Consider the following 22,917-nt stretch of genomic DNA (forward strand, 5'->3'; position numbering starts at 1 on the left):
GCCTCCGCGGAGCCCCCACGCCCACGCCATTCCCCCCCGCCCACTGGGCTGCGCCCGCCGTGCGCCCGCCCCCGGGGCCGAGAGGGGCGGCCGGGATGCCGGGGCCCTCGGGGGTGGCGCCGGGACGGGAGGGAACCCGGCGTGACCGGACTGGGATGGCTCCCGGAGCCATTTCGGAGAGCAGCGAGTCCCCCAGCACTGCCCAGCCCATCAGTCACTGAACCACAGGAGCGTTCGGGTTGGAAGGGAGCTCTGGGCATCATTCAGTTCAACCTGACCCTGCCAAGGATGGCAGGGCACTGGGACAGGCTGCGCAGGGACCGCAGGAAGGATGTGGAGTCCCCCTCTCTGGAGCCTCCAAACCCACCTGGATCCTGTGCCACCTGCTCCACGGGACCCTGCCATCCTCAATGTCAAGAAGTTCTTCCTCACGTTGAGGTGAAATTTCTGGAGTTTCAGTTTATAGCCTTTGCTCCTCATCCTGAAACACATTTCCAAATGCCACATACATGCAGATTTTAACTCCCCACAGCTGATTCCACCACTGCCCCAACAGTCTGTTCCAGGGCTTGACAACAATTCTCTTTCATATCCAACTTAAACCTCCCCAGCACACCTTGAGGCTGTTTCCTCTTGTCCTGTCACTTGTTACCTGGGGGAGAGACTGATCCCCACCTGTCCCCACTGCCCTTCCAGGTGATGCCTAGAGAGGCTACCTGGAGCAGAGGCCAGACGGAGTTAAAGGAATAAAGTAGGTATTTATTAAAAGGCCTTCAAAGGATACACCTTGGGCACAACAAGAACCTGGCCATGTCTCTACCCAAGATGGACCTAAGATGAAGGGATCATGAGTTTTCACACTTGTATAAGTTTTGGTCTATTTACATATTGGGGTTAATTGTTCAATTACAGCTTCTCGTTATAAAGCCCCATCCTCCCAGTTTGCTCTCCTCAATCCACTGTTTACACTGGGCTCAAAGCTGCAATGGTGTCCTTGGGTCTGGGGCTGGAAAAGGATTGTTTCGTCTAACTAAACTGTGAAGACAACTTGCTAACACTTTATGTGAAGTTCAGAGTTATATACTAATGCAGTGCAGAATCTGGAACATATGAAAGCTAAAACTCAAGGCATCACAGGGAGTTTCCCTTCCTCACACTCAAGTTCCTTCTTTTGAACCACTTTTACAACCTGTTCCTCCTTATTTCTGTGCTGACTGTGACATGTCTTCCCTACCCTTGATTTTGCTTCCCCTTTCCAGAAGATCCTTCCCTCTCTTCCATCTGTTCTCCCTTCCAGCTGCCTCAGCCTTTCCTGTCCTGAGGCTCCTTTTGGCTGCTCATGCCTGGATATGCAGCCAGAGGGAGGGAAGGTGTTGCCACAGGTAAATCACATCAAAACCCTGCAGATGATTCTTCAGACAGCAGAATAATGCTGGAAGAGTGAATGATGCTAAAACAGACCAATCCCTCTGTGTGGGACCTCATCCATATGAGTTACAAATTAAAATTCCTCTCCCCACACTAATCTCCCTTTCCATAGCAGCAGCCTTCTCCCTGAACTCTCGTTATTGATCCCAGATTTCTTTGTTTCTATTCACACCTTCCAATCTGACCTAGTTACAGCAATTCCAGTTGAAGGTAACCATAGAAACAACGAGCCACCAGGCTGCATCACCTGATGGCTACATCACATCTTGGAATTCTGTGCCTGCAAAACACTGGATGAAATGTTTTTATTCCCATCCCTTCAGCAATTCATATTAATAAACATTAATGGATGTTTAGTATCTTTTAAAATATAATTATATTCAGAACAGTGCAGTAATTATTTCAAATTATCTTTTTCCCTATCATCAATTGCACAACACGATATTTATCCTAAATTTAATTGATATTTATGATCTTTTATCATGAATACAGGCGACATGCAGAGATCAGTTTTCTTTTTCCTATATTTGTTAAAAGCAAATAAATTCCATCTTCCAACATGAGTTAAACCTTTGAATACTTGCTTTGAGGGATCTTAACAGGCAAAAAGCACCACTAAACTTGATAAAATCCACTCTTGTTCCCTTCATGTGCTTCCTCTGGTTTCAGCAGCTATAAGGGCTGTTAATGCCTTATTAACACAAATTATACCGCAGCCCTTGGAATTTTCTTCCAAGCTCCTTCTGACATGAAATCCCTGGCTGTGATAGTTTTCCCTCAGCAGATGATTCAAGACAAGCCTTGGAAGCTCCTGGAATCACCAGTCCTAAGCAGGGGAGGTTTCTGTGTCCTGCCAGTTGCCAGCAGTGTTTGTTTGCCCTGCCCTGCCCCACTCAGGATCTCAATGGGTGTCTCAGCGACAAGAACGGGACCTTTGTCATGAAAACTGCCAGGGAAAAACCAGCTGCTGTCATAGACTCACCAGCACCCTGCATCCAGCTGGGATTCCTGGCATCAATCCCTGCTGGAACACAATTCACCAGGTAAAATGAGTCCTTCAGTGCCCTGACTCCTTGTTTTACCTTCACTGCTTCCACCTCTGTACCTGCTGCCAGCATCATGCTGTGACCCAGCTCCCCAGACTGCCAAAACCACCACCATGAACCAAACCCACTACCATGAACCACCAAAAATCCAAAGGGAGGGAAGAGATGCTCTTTGGTTCACTCCTCTGATCAGCCTGCAAATCTGGTGACTGGGAATCACCACAATTTGGAGAAAACATACTAAAATTCCTTATTTCACTACCATGACTTGACTGGAACATGCTTTAAAATACCCAAGTGACCTGGGTGGTGAGGGATCACTAAATATTTGAGCATCTGGTGACCGAACCAGTAATCAGGGAAAGAGGGAGATGAGTTGAAAGGATTGCAGTCTCTCTTTTCTCCTTTTGGAGAAAATGAGTTACAATGATGGATGGTGAGGTCTGAAACCACAGGGAGAAAAAAAAATAAAAGGAAAACAACAAATGCCGAAAAACAGTTTAAAAGGGCAGAGCCTAAAAGTAGACTCAGTTCTTGGCTTTGATTCAGGCTAAGAAAAGCTGAAGATTCCAGGCACAGGGGAATTGTGGTGGCATGATTTACAAACTTCTGTCATCAGTGCAATTAAAACAGCCACGTTGATGAAGCAAATGCAGCAGGAAACCACTAATTTAGTCACTGTGTTACTACCAGGGAAGAGCTTGACAGCTGCCTGTAACACCATTCCTACACCAGGCTTAGGATCCACTGCAAGCATCTGTGTAACACCAGCAGAAGAGGAGAACTGGAAATATTGCCTTTATTCTTGCTGTATTATTGGGAATGAGCTGGAATACTGGAATAGGTTGGCCTAAATGAGTTGGTGTTGTACCCAGAACTCTTTGTTAGGATTGCAAACACTTAATACCCACAATAAAGTCTTGATTTTCCATACAAAAAGTGTAACTTCATTGAATATTTGCTCAGTGCTTTGCTCTAATAACTCATCTGACTGATAAATGCAAAAGTGACTATTTAGATGCAAAAAAGACTGAGATTGTGAGGAAGGAGAAGCATCCAGGAATTACTCTGTGTAAAAGAGGAGATAAAAATAAGCTTATTTTTTGTCCTTCAGGAGTCATAAATTCAGATTAGCAACTGAGGGAGTGAGGTGGTGATTGTTTAGAATTCTACACTTTTGAAAGCAAAACCTGAGTAAGGAAAAAATGACAAGGATCCCATGATAACATGGGAATACCAGCAGGACTTTCACTAGAAATCATTTACAAAGCAGCATCAGAACAGAGCATTTATCTGCTTATTCCTGCCCTGCTGGAATTCCAGTGTCTGCTGCTGTCTGAGTGTGATTCCCTCCCCTGCTCCCCTGGCAGTTTGTGCCCTGACCCTGATAAACCCACGGGTAGCCCGAGATCCACTGCAGAATGTGGAATCCCTGCCAGCCATGGATCCCACACAATGGGGATTTCTGTTCCTTTGTTGGTTGTTTCCCTCTCAAAGTTCCTCAGCTCTCAGCCACTCTCCCAGGACTAGAGAAAAAGTGGAATATGTCAGAGTAAAAAAATATCAAGGAAATCTTTGGTAGCTGTTTGTTTTAAATGCATGGACTGCTACAGCATTCCCACCTAATCATTGGGTTCCCTCACCTCACGCTCCAGCCCCCCATTCCCTGTCCAGCTGTTTCCCACTGTGTTAGAATTTATTATTCAATTTATTATTTATTTTTATGTTCAGAGCTTCTCAGCCTTTCCCTCTTGTGAAAGACAAAGAAAACCTAGGGTCCTTTCTCTCCTCACATGTATTTTTTTGGCAGAAAGGAAAAAGGTACCAAAAAGACTATTAAAGTATCAAAAAGTTTAAAGGTGCAGCTAAATCTGATTTTCACTGTGTTTTCCTCCCCAAACCCTCAGTTCCTGCCTTCTTGCCCTTCAGAAAGCTGCTCTGTGTCTTTCCCTTGTTCATTACTCTTTCCTGCTGCCTCCTTTTCCCACCAAGCCAAGATGCCTTGGAGCCATCTGGCCTTACCAAGTGGTAGGTCTCATACTATAAACTGGTGGAAAAGGAGGATTTTCCCTGCATCCATGAGGATTGCAGCACAGCTACAGGGCATTTCCATGTGCTGGTGCCAGTCTGCGTGCTGCTGTCAAAGTCTAGTTCTTTCTGAAAACCAAATTAAAATAAACTTATCAGACCTTGGCAAAAATAAACTTATCAGACCTTGCCTCCCACATAAAACTCCACAATGGGATGAGACAACAAACACAGAAAATGTTGTGGTTTTGCTACATTATTAAAGCGCTTTCCTCAGGGAAAAGGAATTTTTTTAACATTAAACCAATGCATGAGACAGTGTAAAGACACCTGAGCTACCAATTTTACCTGCTTTTTCACCATTCCAGTCTATTCCAGTAAGAAATCCTTCAATGACTCATTAGCTGAAGAGCAGACATGCCACTTCTGCAAAAACTCTCCCACTTTTACATCCCCCCTTCCCAAACTTTGCTCCCTTTCACAATCCTCACCTTTTCTGCCCACATCTCGTGACTCTTTGGTTAAACTCAGGGCTTTTATGTCCCTCACACAAGCTCTTTGTGCTGCTAAAGCTACACCGGGCAGCGACCGCAGCCTTTCACCCACTTGGCCATAGAGCAGAGCCTGTTCTCCTCTCTGTGCTGGGGCTGGTTTGAGTCCCAGGAGCCAAAGAAAACTCGGAACAAGCCCTGCCTGAAGCCTGACAGCCTGGCTGACTGTGCTGCAGGAGGCTGAGAGCAGCAGGGATTATTTCAGAAGCATCTTTCAATGGCTCGTCATTAAGTTATGGTGCAATTTTCCATGGGAAATATCCAGGTGGGGAGTTCTGGGAGCTGATTTTGATTCTTTGTCCATCTACAGGTAAATTCCAAAATGAAGCAACCTCCTTTTCAGCTTATTTCATAGAATCAACACAGAATCCAGGAATGGTTTGGTTTGGGAGGGACCTTAAAGCTCATCCCATTCCAACCCCCTGCCAGGTTGGATGGGGCTTGAAGCACCTTCCCCTGTCCCAGTTGCTCCAAACCCCTCCAGCCTGGCCTTGGACACTTTCAGGGATGGGGCAGACACAGCTTCCCTGGGAAATCTGTGCCAGGGCCTCAGCACCCTCGCAGGGAAGGATTTCTTCCTGGGTTGTACATATGCAAGCCCATCTACAGGACTAAAATCCCCAAATTCAAAGAACTCAGTGAACTTTTCCCTCACCACAAGCAACAAGTTTCAGGTCCACCTTAATGTGGTGTCTGGCTGTAATTTAGTCTGATCCTTGTCACAGGGCTATTTTGAACCAAACTAAATAAAACTTGCATGTCTTAGCAAAACATTCCTGTCATTTCTGACTTTCCTCGCCCCACACCACAGGCAAAGATTGTCTAACAGGCTGAAGCCATCCTGCAGCATTAACACCAGGCAGAAACAGAGGAAAGCTCTGGCATGCCTTGGCACAAAGCTAAAGAGGAGAGATTTGGATAGGAAGAAATCCTTCCCTGTGGGGGTGGTGAGGCCCTGGTACAGATTTCCCAGAGAACCTGTGGCTGCCCCATCCCTGGAAGTGTTCCAGGCCAGGTTGGATGGAGCTTGAAGAAACCTGGGATAGTGGAAGATTTCCCTGTCCAAGGGATTGGAACTGGATGAGCTTTAAGGTCCTTTCCCACCCAAATCCTTCTGTGATTCTATGGTTAACCCTGTGGGCTCCTTCCCCTGCTCTGCCACTGCAGAAAGGATTAATGATCCTCCCACTTATTCATGCAAAATAATGACTGGAAAAGATTCCTATCACCAGGAAACTGGGGATCATACCTGCCCTGGAAAGTGGCCACAGGTCCTGTCAGAGGTAAGCAAAGCCTCAGGGAAAGAGGTCTGTGTTGTTTTTTTCCTTGCCACACCACACCTTGCGTAACCTAACGCAGGAATTGTGTACAATAAGGTGCCCCACGGCAAGGAAAAGATGGCAAAGATGCCATTATCCCACCTGTCAATAAAAGCATGGCCTGGGGCAGCAGAGCTCAACCAGCTCTGCCTATGCCACAGCAAAGCTGTGAAACCTGGCAGCCACCAGCGGCAGCCTGGCAAAAACAGAGCAAAACAATGAAGATTTCAGGCAGAACAGCAATAGCTCCTTTCTGAGCTCAGCAGGGAAGAGTGGGATGGGAAGTCTAGGGGAAAAAGGCAGGAAAAGGAGGAAAAAGCAAGGGGAAAAGTATGAAAAAGAGGGGGGAAGAAAAAAGGTGAAAGAGTAAAAAAAGGTTTACAAAAGAGAAAAAATGGTAAAAAATAGTAAAAGGAGAGGGGAAGGAGGAGAAAACGGTGGAAAGAGGGGAAGCAAGAGGAGGGGTGAAGGGAAAACGAGGGAAAAGGAGTGGAAAGGGAAAAGGCAGGAAGGGGAGAAGGAGAGGAGAAGGGAGGAAAAAGGGAGCAAGAGGGGAGAAAAGGGGAAAGAGATGACGAAAGGGGGAAAGAGGGAAGAAAGGTAAACGGGAGAAAGGGGGAAAGGTAGGAAAAGTGGGAAAGAGGAGAAGGAGGAACAGGGGGATAAAGGGAGGAAAAAGAGGGGAAAGGAGGGAAGTGGGAAAGGTGGGGAAGGGGAGGGCGAGAAAAGGGAGGAAGGAGGAGAGGGCAGAAAAGGAAATGAAGAAAAAATTAAAAGAAAACAGGGAAAAGGAAGGGGGGAAAAAGAAGGGGAAGGGCAAGAACTCGGGAAAAGGAAAAAAACCGGCGGGTGCAGCTCTTTACATCAGGAGCCAAAAAATCTCGAGGACACGAAGCTGGGAGCGGGAGGAGGAGGAGGCGAGGGGCTGCCGTCCCCCGGCGGTCCCGGCCCGCAGCCGCTTCGAAAGATCGGTCCGGGCCAATGGGCGGGAGCGGGAGGGCGGCGGGACAGCCGGGATTGGCGCTGGGGCTCGGCTGATCCCGCCGGGAGAGCCCCGGCACCGGCGGGGGGGCGGCGGCGAGAGGGGCGGCGGGCCCGGCAGGGGAGAGGAGGAGGAGGATGCTGAGTTTGGGGAGGGGGGCGATGCCGGGAGGGAGGAGAGTGTCTGGGAGAAAGGATGATGCCGGCAGAGGGAGGGCATGCCGAGGGAGGAGAATGCCCGGGGAGGGATGCCCAGGAGGGGGGTGCGAGGGGGCGTGTGGGTGGAAGGGGCCGAGCTTCCCTCCAAACACAGGGCTATGTGCGAGGATAAAGTGCATCAGTGCGGGGACAGCCAGCCTAGGGGGCACTTCCGAGCAGGCGGAGAGAAGCAGAAACAAAGAGAAGGGAGGACATGAGCGAAGGCGAAGGGAGGGAGCAGGGGATCAGCTGAGTCCAATCCCGCCAGGAAAGCTCTTCCCCTCCGGCACAGCCCCGAGAGGCGCAGGGGCGGCTTCTCCCCCCTCCTCTCCCCCTCTGGTCAAGAAGACAAAAAGAATCGAGCGGCCCCATGGGGAAAGGGGGTGAGCAAGGGGGGGACTCGGGGGAGCCGGCGGCGCAGATCCGCTTCTACACCTGGGAGGAGATCCAGAAGCACAACCTGAGGACGGACAAGTGGCTGGTGATAGAGCGAAAGGTTTATAATGTCACCAAGTGGGCAAAGAGGCACCCGGGGGGCCAGCGAGTCATCAGCCACTGCGCCGGCGAAGATGCCACGGTAAGGAGCGACCCCCGCGGCTCTCCCGGCTCCAGCAGCATCCTCTGACAGCTCCTTCCCTCCCCGAGGGCAGCCAGCTGCTGCTGTCCCCTGTCCCCATCTCCCCAACACCTGCTGGACGCCCGGCTCAGCCCTCCCGCTGCTCCCAGCTCGGTTCAAGGCATGCAGGTCCCCTCCCCGATGGGTCGGTAGGGATTGCTCTGCTTAAATCCTGCTGGTTTGCCTTTGTCTCCTGCTTGTGCCGTGCCTCGAGCCCTGAATTCAGGAGCAAAGTGTCCCAAATGTCCCCTTTTCCAGGGGGAGCTTGTGACATGCAGAGTCACGCAGCCAAGCACAGGGAGGGTTAAACAGAGGCCAGGCTGTGTCTCAAAGTTGCTTCTGTGAGGAGGCTTTAAAACAAGGAGCTTTTTAGCATTTTTTCCCCAGGAGCAAATTCTCTGGAGAATTTGGTTACAGGTTGCTACAGAAAAGAGGAAAAAAAAAAAACAAACCAGCAAACCATTTGCTGCTGCTCCAGCTGCTCCTTCGCTGGGTTCAGCCACCTCTCAGGTTTCAGTCAAAGATAAGAAACCAAACAACAACAAAAAAAACCCCCAACCCTGAAACAGGAACAAATTAGAAATAAATTGTTTGTTGTCTGGGGTTTCCCTCAAAACCACCTTCCTCAGAAGTGCATCCAGAGAGCATGTTCTCCCTTCAGGGTGTGTTAATGAAATCCAAGCAGCCTCAGAGCTTGGAGAGCCCAAGCAGGAACAGGAACTGCTGGTCTCCCACGGCTCCCGACACCTTGGCAAGGAGGAGGCTCCATGTGCGACAAAATTTTTTGGCAGAACCTTCTCTTTCCATCAGCCCCCATTTCCCTGCGTCCAGTGGGTATTCTCCATTCTTTTCCTTGAAGCACTGAGCTGCATTTTGGCCCTTCTGTCCCTTTGCAGTAAATCCTCCGAATGAGTAGCTTTCTCCCTCAGAAAGATGGGCCACGTTTTGTTTTCAACTGCTTAAACCCAGTGCTGCTGAAACAGGAGGAGTTTGACTCCTATCCCCAAGAATTTAACTCCAGTATCTCCATTAGCAACCAAAAAGCATCTGTTACTGCAGAATCCTTGAAAGGAGGCTGAAACACAGGTTGGTGGTTCCAGGATTGCTGGTTCTCCTCCCACCTCCCCAGGTTACACTGCATCCCACACTCCATGAAGGCATGGCCTTAAAAATGCTCTGAAATTGTTAAATCACCACTCTGAGCACTACATCAGGATTGGCATCAGTTTCGCAGCTTCCCTATGGAGAACAACCATTTGCAGCCAGAAAACCCTCTCTCATTCAGGGGGAGAACCCTCTGTGGGTTTAGATTGGATTTTAGGAGGAAATCCTTCCTGTGAGGATGCTGAGGCCTTGGCACAGGTTGTCCAAAGAAGCTGTGACTGCTCCATCCCTGCAAGTGTCCAAGGCCAGGCTGGATGGGGTTTGGAGCAACCTGGTCTATGGAAGGTGTCCCTGCCCATGGCAGGGGAGTGGAATGGGATGATTTTTGAAGTCCCTTTCAACACAAACCATTCCATGGGTCTCTGATTTTTTTAAACACAGCATCTGAGTCTGGGCCAACCTGTTCTGGTGTCACCGCATGCACAGAACACAAAGGCAGGGACACTTTGCAGTGTCTCTGTCCCAGAAGTGTTCAGGGGTGTAAAAGAAAATCCTTGTGCTGACTGCTGTAAGCACTCCCAATGCTCAAGTGCAGCTCATATCTCAATTACACAAAGCTTTTTTCTCACGAAAAGCAGCTGGAATAACTCCCATATCCCATAAAACACTTCGGCTTATTTGGTCAGTAGATCACAAAGTTGGGAGGTCAAGTGCCGACATCACACAGTGTTTCCCAGGGATTATCTTTTCCCTTAAGCTTTTTATCTCCTGCAGTACAGAACTGAGAACAATTCCAAAATTCAGGAACTCACTTATATTTGGGACTTATTAGTACAGGAGCTTAATCAGATAAACATAACAAAAATCCAATCCTTCCATCATTTGCAGGATCTCCAGGCAGTAAGCACCCAATCAGACCTCCAAAGACTTTTTTATTCCCAGCAGTTAAGAAGCATTAAAAAAAGTTGATTCAGTATTATTTATGTGTCACCCTCTCTCTTCCCCTTTCTTCCCCTTTTTTTTGTTTTCACCCAAAACTGCAGAGCCTTGCAGTAGATACAGTCTACTTCCCCCCTCATTCTGCTTTTCCTTCCTCTTTTACATCTTCTACAAATCGTTCCAGAGAGAGAAACGGGGAACCAGAGTCAACATTTCAGTGACCCCTTTCTGGGTCAACTTCCCAGGTGACAAGTTTCAATTGATTTTGGAGGACTTTGGGCCCGAGGTTGTTGCCTGGTATTTTTGAACTCCAGATGGAGAGCAGCTCCCAGATGGGTCAGCTGGACACAGGGAGCGCTTTCCAGCCTGCCCTTTGTCTTTAGAGCCAGGAGGGAAATATCAGTTGGTCACTACAACTGTTAGGCAATGGGACAAAGGTGGAAAGGCTGGAGCACGGTTCCCCTCACTCCTGTTTTTAATGATTTTTTTTTTCATACTCTCTTAGCACTTCATGGAACCAATCTTTCCTGTTCTCCCAGGTGAATTCCAAGAGCTGACTCCAGTTCTGCGCAGTGAGGAAAGGGCAAGGACAGAGTGAGGGTTTCTGTTCTGGGTCAGCTTTCTGTCCCTGCTGCTGTCCTTGGGGTTAAAATTCTGGCTGTGCCATGTGAAAGGATCTGGCCAAGATCCCACTACGAGCATCAGGCACCTGTGGGGTACAGGTGGACAGAAATTAGTGGAAAGGGGAAGGAACAGAGAAAAAGAAGAGCCAGATAAATTTGTGAATGCCAGGATCAAAAGGACTCCACAAACAAGGCATTATTCTTCTGAAAATTCATCACTTTTTCCTCAGCTGTTTTACAGCTGGAATCTCCAGGCCTGGCCAAAACGCTCAGGAATATTTTTCGTGTTTGCAGTCACATCCAGCTTCAGTGACCAGTCAGCCCCTCTCCTGACTTGCCTCCAGGAGCAGACTTTCCAAGGGTATTTATATCCTAGGAGGGATTTGCACAAATTCCCCTCTGCCTACCTTCTAAGGGAATTAGCAGGATTTAAGTATTTAGTTGCTTAGAAAGAATTTCTTGAGGTGCCTTTCACCATATGGCTGGATGCCATCCCAGGTCTCACCATTCCCAGCACAGCAAATTCATCAGTGGAATTAATGTCCCAAAAAGTGATCCCAGAGCTGGAGGTCACCTGGCCCCCTTTTCCACCGGTTCCACAACTGCTGGGGGTGGGTGGGAATGACACAGTGAATAGGAAGCACATCTCACTCCTGGGTCTCACACAGTTCCTCCTGTTTCCACTCCAGGATGCATTCCAGGCCTTCCACATCAATCCCACCTTGGTGCAGAAGTTTCTCAAGCCCCTGCTTATTGGAGAACTCGCTCCAGGGGAGCCCAGCCAGGACCGAGACAAAAATGTGAGTATTTATTCCTCAGCTGGGGTTCAGGCTGCCTATTTCCGCCATTCTTTCCCTCTTGGGATGCTCTCCAGAGAGGGAGAGGAGTTCTCAGTGACTGAACATCTCCATGTAGAGTATTTTCATCCTATCATGGATTCAAATATGTGTGGAAAGGGGGTGACACTTTTGGCTGTACAAATATTTTCTTTCCCACAGAGCCACCAACAGCCAATTTCTGGCAGCCCATTCCAGGCACCCAGGCTGGACTGAGCCCATGCCAAAGGGAAATAGAAACTGAGACATGTGGAATGGGAAATGTGCACCAGCCCTGGTGACTGTGGTCCGTTCTTGCTGCTCCTTTGCTGGTGACCAAGCTGCAAAACACAAGTCCCCAGATGTCCCATTTTGGTGGCCTTGCTAAGGAGCAGCAGCCACTGCCCATCCTCAGGGCAGCTCTGTATCCCTGCTCATCCATTATTCAGGCCCAGAGCGTGGCACAACTGGCTCTGCCCAGGAAACTCAATCCTGCCCCGTTGTTTGTGGCTGGCCATGATTGTGCTATATCTGTGTCACTCACAATAGAGGGGACAATGCTGGCCCCCAGTGACCCAGGAATGCCCCTCATGGATGGCTGCACAGGAGCTGGCCCACGGATTGAATGGATGACGGGTGATAGTGGGTGCTCATTATCAGAGCTCTGGAATTAGGCACAATAGCACTGAATTCCCTCTTGCTCCAGCTTCTCCTTAGTGCTTAGGAAGCTCATTCAGACAAGAGCCATCAGGTGATGTGACACTCAACAGAGCTTGGATTACTCACTCTCCTGGCTCCAAGTCCAAAAGGTCAGGATGTGGGCTCAGACCAGCCAGGATGTTTATTCATAGGAATACAGGGCAAAAAGCTGGAATATAGAGCCAGGGAACTTGGCATGGAGCTCGTCCTTCCTCCATCCACCCCACAACTCAGCCAGGCTCACTCCCAAGCCTCACCCTGCTCTTGCCTGTCCTGTTGCAGTCCCAGCTGGTGGAAGATTTCCGGACCCTGAGGAAGACAGCAGAGGACATGAACCTGTTCCGAGCCAGCCCCTTGTTCTTCTCCTGTTACCTGGGCCACATCATTGTCATGGAAGTTTTGGCTTGGCTCATGATTTCCTACTTTGGGACTGGCTGGATCACAACCCTCATCCTTGCCTGCATCCTTACAACTTCCCAGGTGACAAAGAGAGATCTTCCTCACACTGCCAATGTGCCCTCCATCTCCATTTCTTTCCTGCTTAGCTCTGATTCTCAATTGCTTCGTAACTATTTGATTTCTCCCTGTCCCAGGCCCAGGCAGGGTGGCTGCAACATGATTTTGGACACCTCTCTGTCTTCAAGAAGTCTTCCTGGAACCACATTGTCCACAAGTTTGTCATTGGGCACCTGAAGGTAAAGGGAATTATGGAGCCAGGGAATTCTGGGGATGCATCACTTTGGCTGTGGCAGAGTAGGAAAGGGAGGCTCTCAACCTTCCCAGAGTGAGCAGAGGCACAAAATAAGTTGGTGATCATTGCCCATGGAGTGACCTGGGCTAGAGGAAGGTGTCCCTGCTCATGGCAGGGGGTTGGGACTGGATAAGCTTTAAAGTCCCTTCCAACTCAAAGCATTTCAGGATTTTCTGGGAAGACACAGTGACCTGTAACTCGCTCAGAGTGTGTTTATTCTGTGTTCTTTCAATATGGATGATCCTTAGGGATCCCTCTGCAAGCAGCAGTCTCATAGCAACCAACAACTCCACCACTCCCTGCTTGCTGCTCTTTCCAAAGCAAATCCCACAACTTGACTGTCACCACTTTAGTCCCTATAAATGATTGGGTACTCCCACCTTGGGAGCAGCTCTCCATGGATGAAAACTCCTCGTTCTCCTTGCCCAGGGTGCCTCTGCAAACTGGTGGAACCACCGCCACTTCCAGCACCACGCCAAGCCCAACATCTTCCAGAAGGACCCAGATGTGAACATGCTGCACATTTTTGTCCTGGGAGACACACAGCCCGTTGAGGTAAGGAAAAGTGGGGAAAACATGGAAAACTACTGTCTGAGAAGGCCCTGAGAGTGGTTGCGCAAATCCAGGAGTTGGCTCCCACTGTTAGACATGACTTACACAGGCAGGACTTCCAGGAATGCTAGAAAGGAAATGCTTAATCCAGGGATTTCGTCTGGCTACGTGGTCTGACAGCAGTTTGGAGCCAACCCTTGGGCTGAGGAGCAGCACTGACTACTAATTCCCAATCCATTTCCTGTGCTGACCACAGGAGAAAGTATCTTGGGTTACCTCGGGAAAAATGATGCAGATGGGGCTGGAGAGAAAGCAAAAAGCCACTAAAGGCCACTTCATGCTGCTGGTTTGAAGTACCAACATGAGGGGGAATACAGTGTTCCTCAGTATTCCAGCAGGAGCATTTCAAAACTGACCTTCCATTTCCATAGCAAATATCTTCCAGCATCAAGTGATTTTAATTTTAGTTCTATCTACCCCTCCAGAGCCAAAATATTTACTGCCTGTTTATAAAAACCTACCCAAAGCACTTAAATCATGGTGTTTTTAACAGTGGAACAAGGATTTCTAGTTTTAAAAACAAAACCCCAAGAAAAGGGGCAAGGAGCAAAGACAACACAGGGAACTACAACATTAAAAATAGTTTCTCAGACAGATTTTGTATTATTGAGAAAGCAGACCATGGTTCTATTACTTAAAGGAAAACCTAAACATTTATGATAACAAGGAAAAACTAGATTTCCACCTGAAAATATCTGATATTAGGACAGAAACAGTCTATCCCAATATTCTCACATTGGTACAAAAATCATTTTCCAAATGATGCCAAGCACACAGCCTTGCAGAGCTCAGCCCAGAGGAAATAATGTGCCTGATTTATTGGTGTTACAAGCCTTCCCTTTCAAAAAATCAGACTTTATGCCTATCACATTCATATTAGTAAAGATGGAGGTGCTGGCAGCTCTTCTCAGAGACACAGGGATGGCAGAAGGTGAAGTGCATCAAAATTCCATCAAGTAAATAGAAACCATCTTTAAAAATTGAGTTTACACCTAACAGTGACAAAGTTAGGACATTTAATCACTCTGAATCTCTTATTACCCACTTGTGGGAATTCAGTCAAAACTCCCTGGTCAATAAATTAAGAATTATTGCAGAGAATCTGCTTTTACCTGGGAATGTCCCAATGCCAGGCTGAGCTGTCTCTTTGTGTCCTGCAGTATGGCAAGAAGAAGCTGAAGTACCTGCCTTACAACCACCAGCACGAGTACTTCTTCCTCAGTGAGTATCTGCCCTCCTCCCTTCCCTTTTCCTGGAATGCCACTTGTCCTTTCCAGCCCGCACTGTGTGAGCAGAGCAACTCCTCAAATCCCAACTCGTCCTACCCTTCCTCAGGACCCTGTGCAGATCCCAGAATCAGCTCAGGGATATCCAAGCACCTGGAACATTGCCCTGTAGAGCAAGGGAATGTAAAACAGCTGAGGCTGGGAATAACCTCCATGTGAGAGGCTCCATGGAAAGGCTGCATGTTCCCAGTTCCATGGAAGCAGTCCCTCATGTCACACACCTCCCCACCCCTCTGATGGCCAAACCATTTCCCTTTGCCTTGCAGTCTTCCCACCTCTGCTCATCCCTGTGTATTTCCAAATCCAAATCATCTCGACCATGATCAAGCGCAGGTTCTGGGCGGTGAGTGAAACATTCCCTCCATCCTTACGGGGTCTGGCTGGAAACTGGAGCAGAGAGGGAGGCCAGGGGGCAAGCAGGAATTACCCAGTGTTCCAAACATCACCAGCAAGGACACGTTATCCAAGATGGGCAAAGTGACGCCTGGTGTTTTCTCTGTCCCCCAGGACCTGGCCTGGGCCATCAGCTACTACCTGCGCTACTTCATCACCTACATCCCGTTCTACGGCGTCCTGGGATCCCTGTGTCTCCTCACATTTGTCAGGTAGGGCATCCAGGGCATCCCTGCTGCTCTCCCATCCCTCCAGTGCTGTTTGAGCCTGGCCTCAGCTCTGCTGTGTCCCACTGCTTCACTTCCCTGTCAGCATCTCCGAGTTCCAGCTCCTCTGGCACTCTGCACCCTCCCCTGCCCTGTGATGGTCCTGCCAGGATTCCCCTGCCTTTCCTCATTCCCTGTTCCCACACACTGCTGACCCCACTTTGGTCATGGCTGGACCCTCCCAGAGTGCCTCATCCCACCCTCTTCCCAGCAGACTGTGGAGGTAATTCTGTGCATGCTCCAAGTCTGAAATCAAGCTGGAAAACTTATCACAACCAGCCCATTATTCCCAAAATATTTGAAGAAACTCAAAGTGCAAGAGAAAAAAAAAAGCAAAACTGCAAAATTGAATCATCTGCTTTTGCAGAAAACAAGCCTGGAACAAAGATGATTCCAGGCAATTCCTTGTCAGCATCCAAGTCTCTGCTGCTCCCTGCAAACCCCACTTTAATTACCTGATGTCCCCATGTCTGGTAGAAATTTTCATGATTTTTCCTGGTTTTGCAGGTTTCTGGAGAGTCACTGGTTCGTGTGGGTCACCCAGATGAATCACATTCCAATGGAAATTGATTCTGAGAAGCACAGAGACTGGCTGAGCTCCCAGGTAACTGGGAGGGGAGAAAACCACCCCTGACTCACCCCAAAATGGGATTTACTGAAAGAGCATGAGAGTTACCACCACCCCCAGTGTTACCACCACCCCTTACTAGAATAGAATTGTCCTGTCCATTACTTTTCCCATAAAGATGTTCTTCCCAGAGCCAGCAGTGCTGGGGAAAGACATGGAATTCCAAAGTTCTGCAATTACTTTGACAATCAAAATGTTACCTGCTCCTGTGGTGAGTGAAGCTGGATGTGACTGCAAATCCAAAAAACATTCCTGCATATTTTGGCCAGGCCTGTAGATCCCAGTAACAAAACAGCTGAGGAAAATATGTTGACTCTTTATTTTGGAGCCTGCCTTTGTCCTTTTGTTCTGGAAGATGAGTGATTGAGTTCTCTCTTTCCTCTTCTTTATTCTAGAACCATATTCTTGATATTTTAGAAGTTCTATCTCCCTGCAAATCCAAGTAAAATGTGTGAGGGAGGAACCCTATGAAAAATTTGGTTGAATTTTAAGAATATTAAGAAAAAATATCTAATTTTAATGATCATTAATGGCAAGAATACCTAAGAAATAGTCTCAGAATATCACACTTAAGGCAAACTGAGCAGTAACTACATGGTGATGGGGAAGCTTTGTGTCCATGTTCCTCCTGTTTTCCACGGTGGTACTGCTGTCAATCCTCTGAATTCCAATGGGAGAAGCTGAGATTTAGGAATCTGGGCTTGGGCTGCTACATCACCAGTGAGAGTTTGATTACCTGAGGCCCTGAGGAAAGATTAAAACTCCCCTTGCTACACCCAGCCATGGCAGGCTCTGTGCTCCCAGAGCTCAGGGAAGAGGAATTTCACCCTGATTTTGGGATGAGCCATCCCTAACCCTCACAGCTCCCTCTCTCCCTGGCAGATGGCAGCAACCTGCAACATTGAGCAGTCCTTTTTCAACGACTGGTTCACCGGGCACCTGAACTTCCAGATCGAGCACCAGTGAGTACAGGGCTGGGATGGCACTGCCAGCTTGTCCCAGCCAAGGGGAGGGAATGATGGGCTGGGGAAGGATTGTATGCCCAGGAAACAGAGTCCCAGACTACACAGGCATGGAAGATGTGGCTGCCCCATCCCTGGAAGTGCTCAAGCTCAGGCTGGATGAGGCTTGGAGCAACCTGCATTAGTGGGTGACGCTGCCATGGTGGGGTAGGAACTGAATGAGCTTAAAGATGCCTTCCCACCCAAACCATTCCATGATAGCGTGCTTCCCTTACAGCCATGACATTTTTCTCTCTTGCTTCAAAGCTTTCACTTTCACAGCCTTAATTTAGGGTTTAATTAGGAGTTGTTGTTATGCATCTACCAGTTGCAAAGGCTGTGGGCTCAAATCCCAAGCATCCACCTCAGAAAACTCCCCTCCCCTAAAGTATTCCAGTGTTTTATAGAGTGTGGGACTGTGTAGGATGCTGGGTACCAGATTCCAGAAAAAATATGGAAAACAGGGCCATATGGACAGTCTGTTGCCAATGGCAACAGCAAATGTAAAAGAAATGGCTTTTAGGGTGAGGCTAGCTGGTTTGGGAGCCAGCTTAGCAAATCTCCATGGAAGAGCATAGGGCAAGGTGCCCTCACAATCCTTCTTTACCTGCTTCCACAGGTGAAAAAGCAGTTCACTGGGAATTCAGTTCAGCAAGAAACAATTATTGCCAGAGGAATGGTCGGCCATCTCTGAGGCTGTTCCCTCACTCCCACTGCCCTCTCATTGCAGTCATGTCCCTTCTTGCACTGGCTTTCAGTGTGTCCTGAGCATGGCTTTGCTTTGAGGCAAGGCAGGAAAATCAGTTTTCACCACCTCCGTGAGACAGAGGAGTGTAAAGCAGGGGTGTCTCTGTGCCTCCTTCCCTTGTTTGTGCAGTTTGAGGAGGAGGCACCAACAATGAGCCCCTGAGGATGCAAATCCTAATGCCCAGCCCTTGTCGCTTGTCGCCAGAGTTTTCTCAGCTTTGTTTTCTCTCTCATCTCCAGCCTGTTTCCAACAATGCCACGGCACAACTTCTGGAAGGTGAAGCCTTTGGTGAAGTCTTTATGTGCCAAGTATGGAGTCCACTATGAGGAGAAGCCTCTTGGGAAAGCGTTCGTAGACATCGTTGGGTAAGGCCCTCCTGAGCCCACTGCAGCTCATTTTTCAGGGACACCTGATATTTTCTAGCACAGAGGATCCAGCACACAGCAGACCTTTCAGAAATTTGTGTTGTTGCTGTCAAAGTACCAAACACTTGACCTTTAGACAGGTACAAACCTGATTGTGGCATTTGGGGACATGGTGGCTCAGCAGTGCTGAGGTTGATTTTAGAGGGCTTTTCCAACCCTAATGATTCTGATTTTTATATAACCCTGCTCTGACAGCTGGTGGCTCCTGCTGTTGGGATTTGGCAGCAGATCTCCTGCTGCAAAGTGAGATGGATCAAAGGGAAACCGGTCAGGTTACAGCCCCTGCTGTGTCCCCTGAGAGCTCTGCCAGCAGCAACAGGCAATTCCCTACAGGCAGGGCTGGAGAGGATCTAACAGTCCTTGTCAGCAGCCTCAGTGTTGATGTTGCTGTCTCAGTTCCTCTTAGGGGAATAATTCATGGCAGGGAACATGAGAAAGCTCTGCAGTCCAGGCACCTCCTGCACAAAGCACTCGGAGCATGGGCAGATTGAAGTGGGGTGGCCACAGTGGGCAGGAGAGCTGGCTCCAAACCTGCTTTTGTCCCCAAATCTGGTTAGGACAGGGCCACACGGCACCAAGGCACAGTGGAGTGAAGCCTGGAGGCTCCCAGGAGAACTTACAGCCCCTTCCAGTGCTTAAAAGGGCTCCAAAGGAGCTGGAGAGGGACTTTGGACATAGATCTGAAGTGACAGGAGCAGGGGAAATAGGTTCACACTGACAGAGGGTGGGTTCTGTGAGTGTGATCCTGTGATTGATATTAAATTCAGTAACAGCCTTCATTGCAGGAAAAACACAACATAACCAAGATTCCCAAACTTCTCCTTTTCTTCCCACAGGTCCCTCAAGAAATCTGGAGATCTCTGGCTGGATGCTTATCTCCATAAGTGATCATGAATCTTTCTGGGGAGGTGTGAGTGACCGGGAGGGATGGGGGGGACGTGGGGGGATTCACACTTGTGTCTTTTACTCTCAGATCTCAGTCTAAATCCAGGGTTGGAGGGGAGTTCCTGTCTTGCCAGCTGCTTCTGGTGCAGGCCCTGTTCAATCCACACAGATTTAAAATGTGCTCCAGAGGGTGGAAAGCAAGGCCAGCAGTGCAAATGTTTAAAAAAGGGGCATTAACATCTGACCTTGACCTTCTTTTCACAAGATTTGTTCTCATTCTGCCTAAACCACACAAACCCTGATTCACACCTAAGGGGTTTTTGGCCTCAGTGAATGTTTGTGATCCAAGGACACCCCAGTCAGCTCATGCCTCTTTCCCATGTTTGTGTGCAAGAGGAATCACATCCCGCAGCACTGGCAGCTGCTCCCAGCCCTGTCCAGAGCCCAGCTCCCTCCTTTCCCTGCCTCCCCCCTTCTCTAACCGTAGCATCCCTTTAGTGCAAGCTGTGACCTGGCCCTGCACAGCTAACCCCTAACCACAGCAGGGTTAACATAGCCGTGTTTTTAGGGTCAGCCCCTCTTCCCAGGGGTCTGTAGAAGATTTCTGGGTTTAAACAGCAAAAGGTCTCCTTTAGGAGAGGGTCTGTTTTCTCTTTAATGAGCAGCAGGTCTGGCACAGAGTCAGTAAATCACACAAAAGACCAAAACAATCAAACCAGCAAAACGTGCTAATTGCTCCTCAGTGCTCCAGGGGAACCACAAACGGCCTTTTCACCATCCTGCCCTGCAGAAACCCAGAGTTCTGCCTGTCTGCACATGCCTGGCATGGCACCCAGCCTCTTCCTGCCTGCCCGAGGCCAGGAGCCATGGCTCTGTTCACCCTTCCCTTGGGAACAACCGCAGGAGAAAAGGAGTTCTCCCTGCAAAAGGAGGAGCTGCTCAAATCCCAGCTGGAATCAGCCCTGCCCAGGCTGTGCTGCTGATCAGAGACCTTTGGAGAACCCTCTTACAAGCTAAAACTCCATTTTCTGCCCACCACCTAATTACCAAAATTCACTAATGGCGTATCAGGAGATATGGTTGGACAGCTTCCAGGTGCTTCTGGAACAGGTGCCCTGACCCCAAATAAATCCAGGGGTTCAGGTTCAGCTGCAACACAACAGAAGAGATATCTGGTTTAGGACAAAGGGCCATGGTTCCAAAAGCAGCCTCCAGCTCCAGCATCTGCCTCAGTGCTCCCTGGAAACACCACGAGGGAGACTCTGGTAACTTTGCACGCCTCATTACTTCCCCTCAGCTCTGAAACTGGATCCTCTCTGTCAAATCCTTGAATCCTAGCAGCATCCCACAGAATCAGCAAGGTGCTTCATCATGAATAGAGACAACTCTGGGACTGCGGCCAGCATTGCAAAAACAAAATAAATGTATTCCCTCCGCACCCTCTTTGGAGAATAAAATGAGATTTTATCTTTGCTTACCGTGGGGAATTCAGCATCTTGCAACTTCAGCAAGTAATGTTTAAGTTTGTAAAGGGCTTGTTCTGGGGGTCTTGCTCACCCAAGTGCCAGCAGGAATGTTTAGGGTGAAAAGCTACATAAGTAACATCCTTCTGGATGCTGTGATTTCCCAGGCAGCTAGTAAGGAGCCCTCCTTTGGCTAACCTCATCAGGACTGCCTTAATTTGTGCATCCTTTCCTTGAATGTACCTCACTGTGCTCCAGCAAGGATGACCATGAGCACAGTGGCATCAGCAGTGCAAGCTTTTAAATATCCAGCTGCTTCATCTGACAGCCCTTGGGGCTTTTTGTCTTATTTCCAGAGCAGATGTTTTCCTCCTTAGCCCTGCCACCTTCATCTCTTCTCACTTTTCTTCTTGGGAAGCTGTTTGGGTTGATCTTGGGAAAGTATCAGCTGCTAGGCAAATGGGCATTTTTTTCCCCAAGAAACCTTATTATTTTTTCAGGCAAAGCCTTTCTGGCTCATATAGCTTTTTCCTCTCCTTCCAAAAAAATCCCAGTTTTCTCTCTTGGAATTTGAGCTGTTTTCTATGTGCCTTGATTATTCCTTGTTGACACTCCATCCCTGCAAGTGTTTCAGCCCAGGTTGGATGAGGTTTGGAGCAGCCTGGTCTAGGGAAGGTGTCCCTGTCCATGGCAGGAAGGTGGAATTGGATGATCTTTGTTGCCCGTTCCAACCCAAACCATTCCAGGATTCTACAAGCTCTCCCCTCTTTAACTGGAGCAGGTCAAAGAACCCTGGAAGTCTGGATCAATCTGCTTTGTTATCATTGTTCTCCAAGTGAAATTAGGCTTATCTGGAGATATTCCAGAAGTTTCAGTAAGACTGGAAATGTAGATGGATATAAACTTCCCATGAGCTTTGTCTCCAACAAGGCAGCAATGAGTGAGACATGAGCAGATTAAAATCTGCCATCAAAATGACTGAAACACAGAATTTTCAGCACAGCTTTGCCCAGCTTTCTGAGGACTCTTAACTAACCAGTTTCTCTGAAAATAATGAGGTGAAATCTTGTCCACTGTCTCACTTGATAAAGGTCATTCATTTGCACTGTAATGAGACACAAACATGGAAAAAAAAAAAAAAAAACAACCCCTAAGCCAGTATGAGGTGCTGGGAGCCTGCCAGGGTTTATTGAACCCTGCTACACACATGGCAATGGGGAGCTGGAAACACAGAGCTGGTTTCAGGGCAGAGAATCAAACAACAGCCAGGGAAGGAGTGGATTTGTTCTCCCCACTCTCTGTGGGGGACTGGAGTAGGAGCTGAAGGACCAGGATGATTGAGGATGCCAGAGAAAAGCACAAACTGCAGCAAAGAGAAGCCTCTGGGTGTGTTTTGGGAAGAGAATGAGAGATGGGAGAAGTTTGGGAAGGTCAGGGGTTGGGGAGGGATGAATGAGAGTTGGAGAAAAAATACTGAGGGATGAAGGAGGAGAAATTTGGGATCAGGTGTCCCATGATCTCCCAGCACAGCTGGAATCTGCCTGGAGGGCTGTGCTGGAGCCACAGGGCAGGACAGGGCAGAGCTGGGGCTCAGAGGGGGTGGCAGGGACAGGTGACATCCACAGGCGCCTCGGAGTGAGCTGGGTCTCACACTGAGCCCCCCTCCCACAGCCCTGGGAGCAGGGACTCACTGCCCCAGCTCCCAGGCAGAGGCACAGTGGGAATTAGGGGACTTTCCTTGGAGTTTTCCCTCCAAGCATGGATTTGAGGAGTCTAGCTCCCTGTTGCTCACTGAAATAGGGCTTGGGAGGCTTGTCAGGACCCATGTCCTGTCACCATCATTCCCTGCTGCAGGGGCTGAGCTCTCTGGCTGGATTTGAGGTCATCATTAGGGCAAAGACATCCTTTTCCTCAGTAGATGCCTTCCCAAGAACGCCTTCCTAACAAAGCCCTAACATTTCCAATGTTAAAACAACAAACCCACATTCCTATAGGACAGCTCCTGGTTATTCTTAATTCTTTGAAAAAAAAAATCCAGTAACTCAAAAAGAGCAATTTTTTTTCCTTGTGTATTCTACCACTCAATAAAATCATAACTATTTGTTGACCATA

General features: G+C 48.6%; 1 protein-coding gene across 1 annotated transcript; it reads left to right on the plus strand.

Moving 5' to 3' along the window:
- Window positions 1-7,668: 7,668 nt before the first annotated feature.
- LOC128936202 (acyl-CoA 6-desaturase-like) lies at window positions 7,669-22,917 on the plus strand. Its single transcript, XM_054274947.1, has 12 exons — window positions 7,669-8,128; window positions 11,523-11,633; window positions 12,630-12,827; window positions 12,941-13,042; window positions 13,528-13,653; window positions 14,871-14,931; window positions 15,263-15,339; window positions 15,504-15,601; window positions 16,163-16,259; window positions 17,166-17,245; window positions 18,272-18,397; window positions 19,294-22,917. Exons 1-12 carry the CDS (start codon window positions 7,922-7,924, stop codon window positions 19,343-19,345), a joined length of 1,335 nt encoding a protein of 444 aa, XP_054130922.1. The 5' UTR covers window positions 7,669-7,921; the 3' UTR covers window positions 19,346-22,917.

The sequence above is a fragment of the Melozone crissalis genome, unplaced genomic scaffold, assembly GCF_028551555.1.
Source record: "Melozone crissalis strain CALT ecotype California unplaced genomic scaffold, PUWL_Pcris_2 ptg000018l_1, whole genome shotgun sequence".
NCBI classification, from domain to species: domain Eukaryota; kingdom Metazoa; phylum Chordata; class Aves; order Passeriformes; family Passerellidae; genus Melozone; species Melozone crissalis.

Excerpts from the sequence above, each read along its gene's own strand:
- LOC128936202 (XM_054274947.1), top strand. The coding sequence starts at position 7,922 with ATGGGGAAAGGGGGTGAGCAAGGGGGGGACTCGGGGGAGCCGGCGGCG. Across the intron at positions 8,129-11,522 it reads GCGCCGGCGAAGATGCCACG|GATGCATTCCAGGCCTTCCA; the intron begins GTAAGGAGCGAC and ends TTTCCACTCCAG. Across the intron at positions 13,043-13,527 it reads TTGTCATTGGGCACCTGAAG|GGTGCCTCTGCAAACTGGTG; the intron begins GTAAAGGGAATT and ends CTCCTTGCCCAG.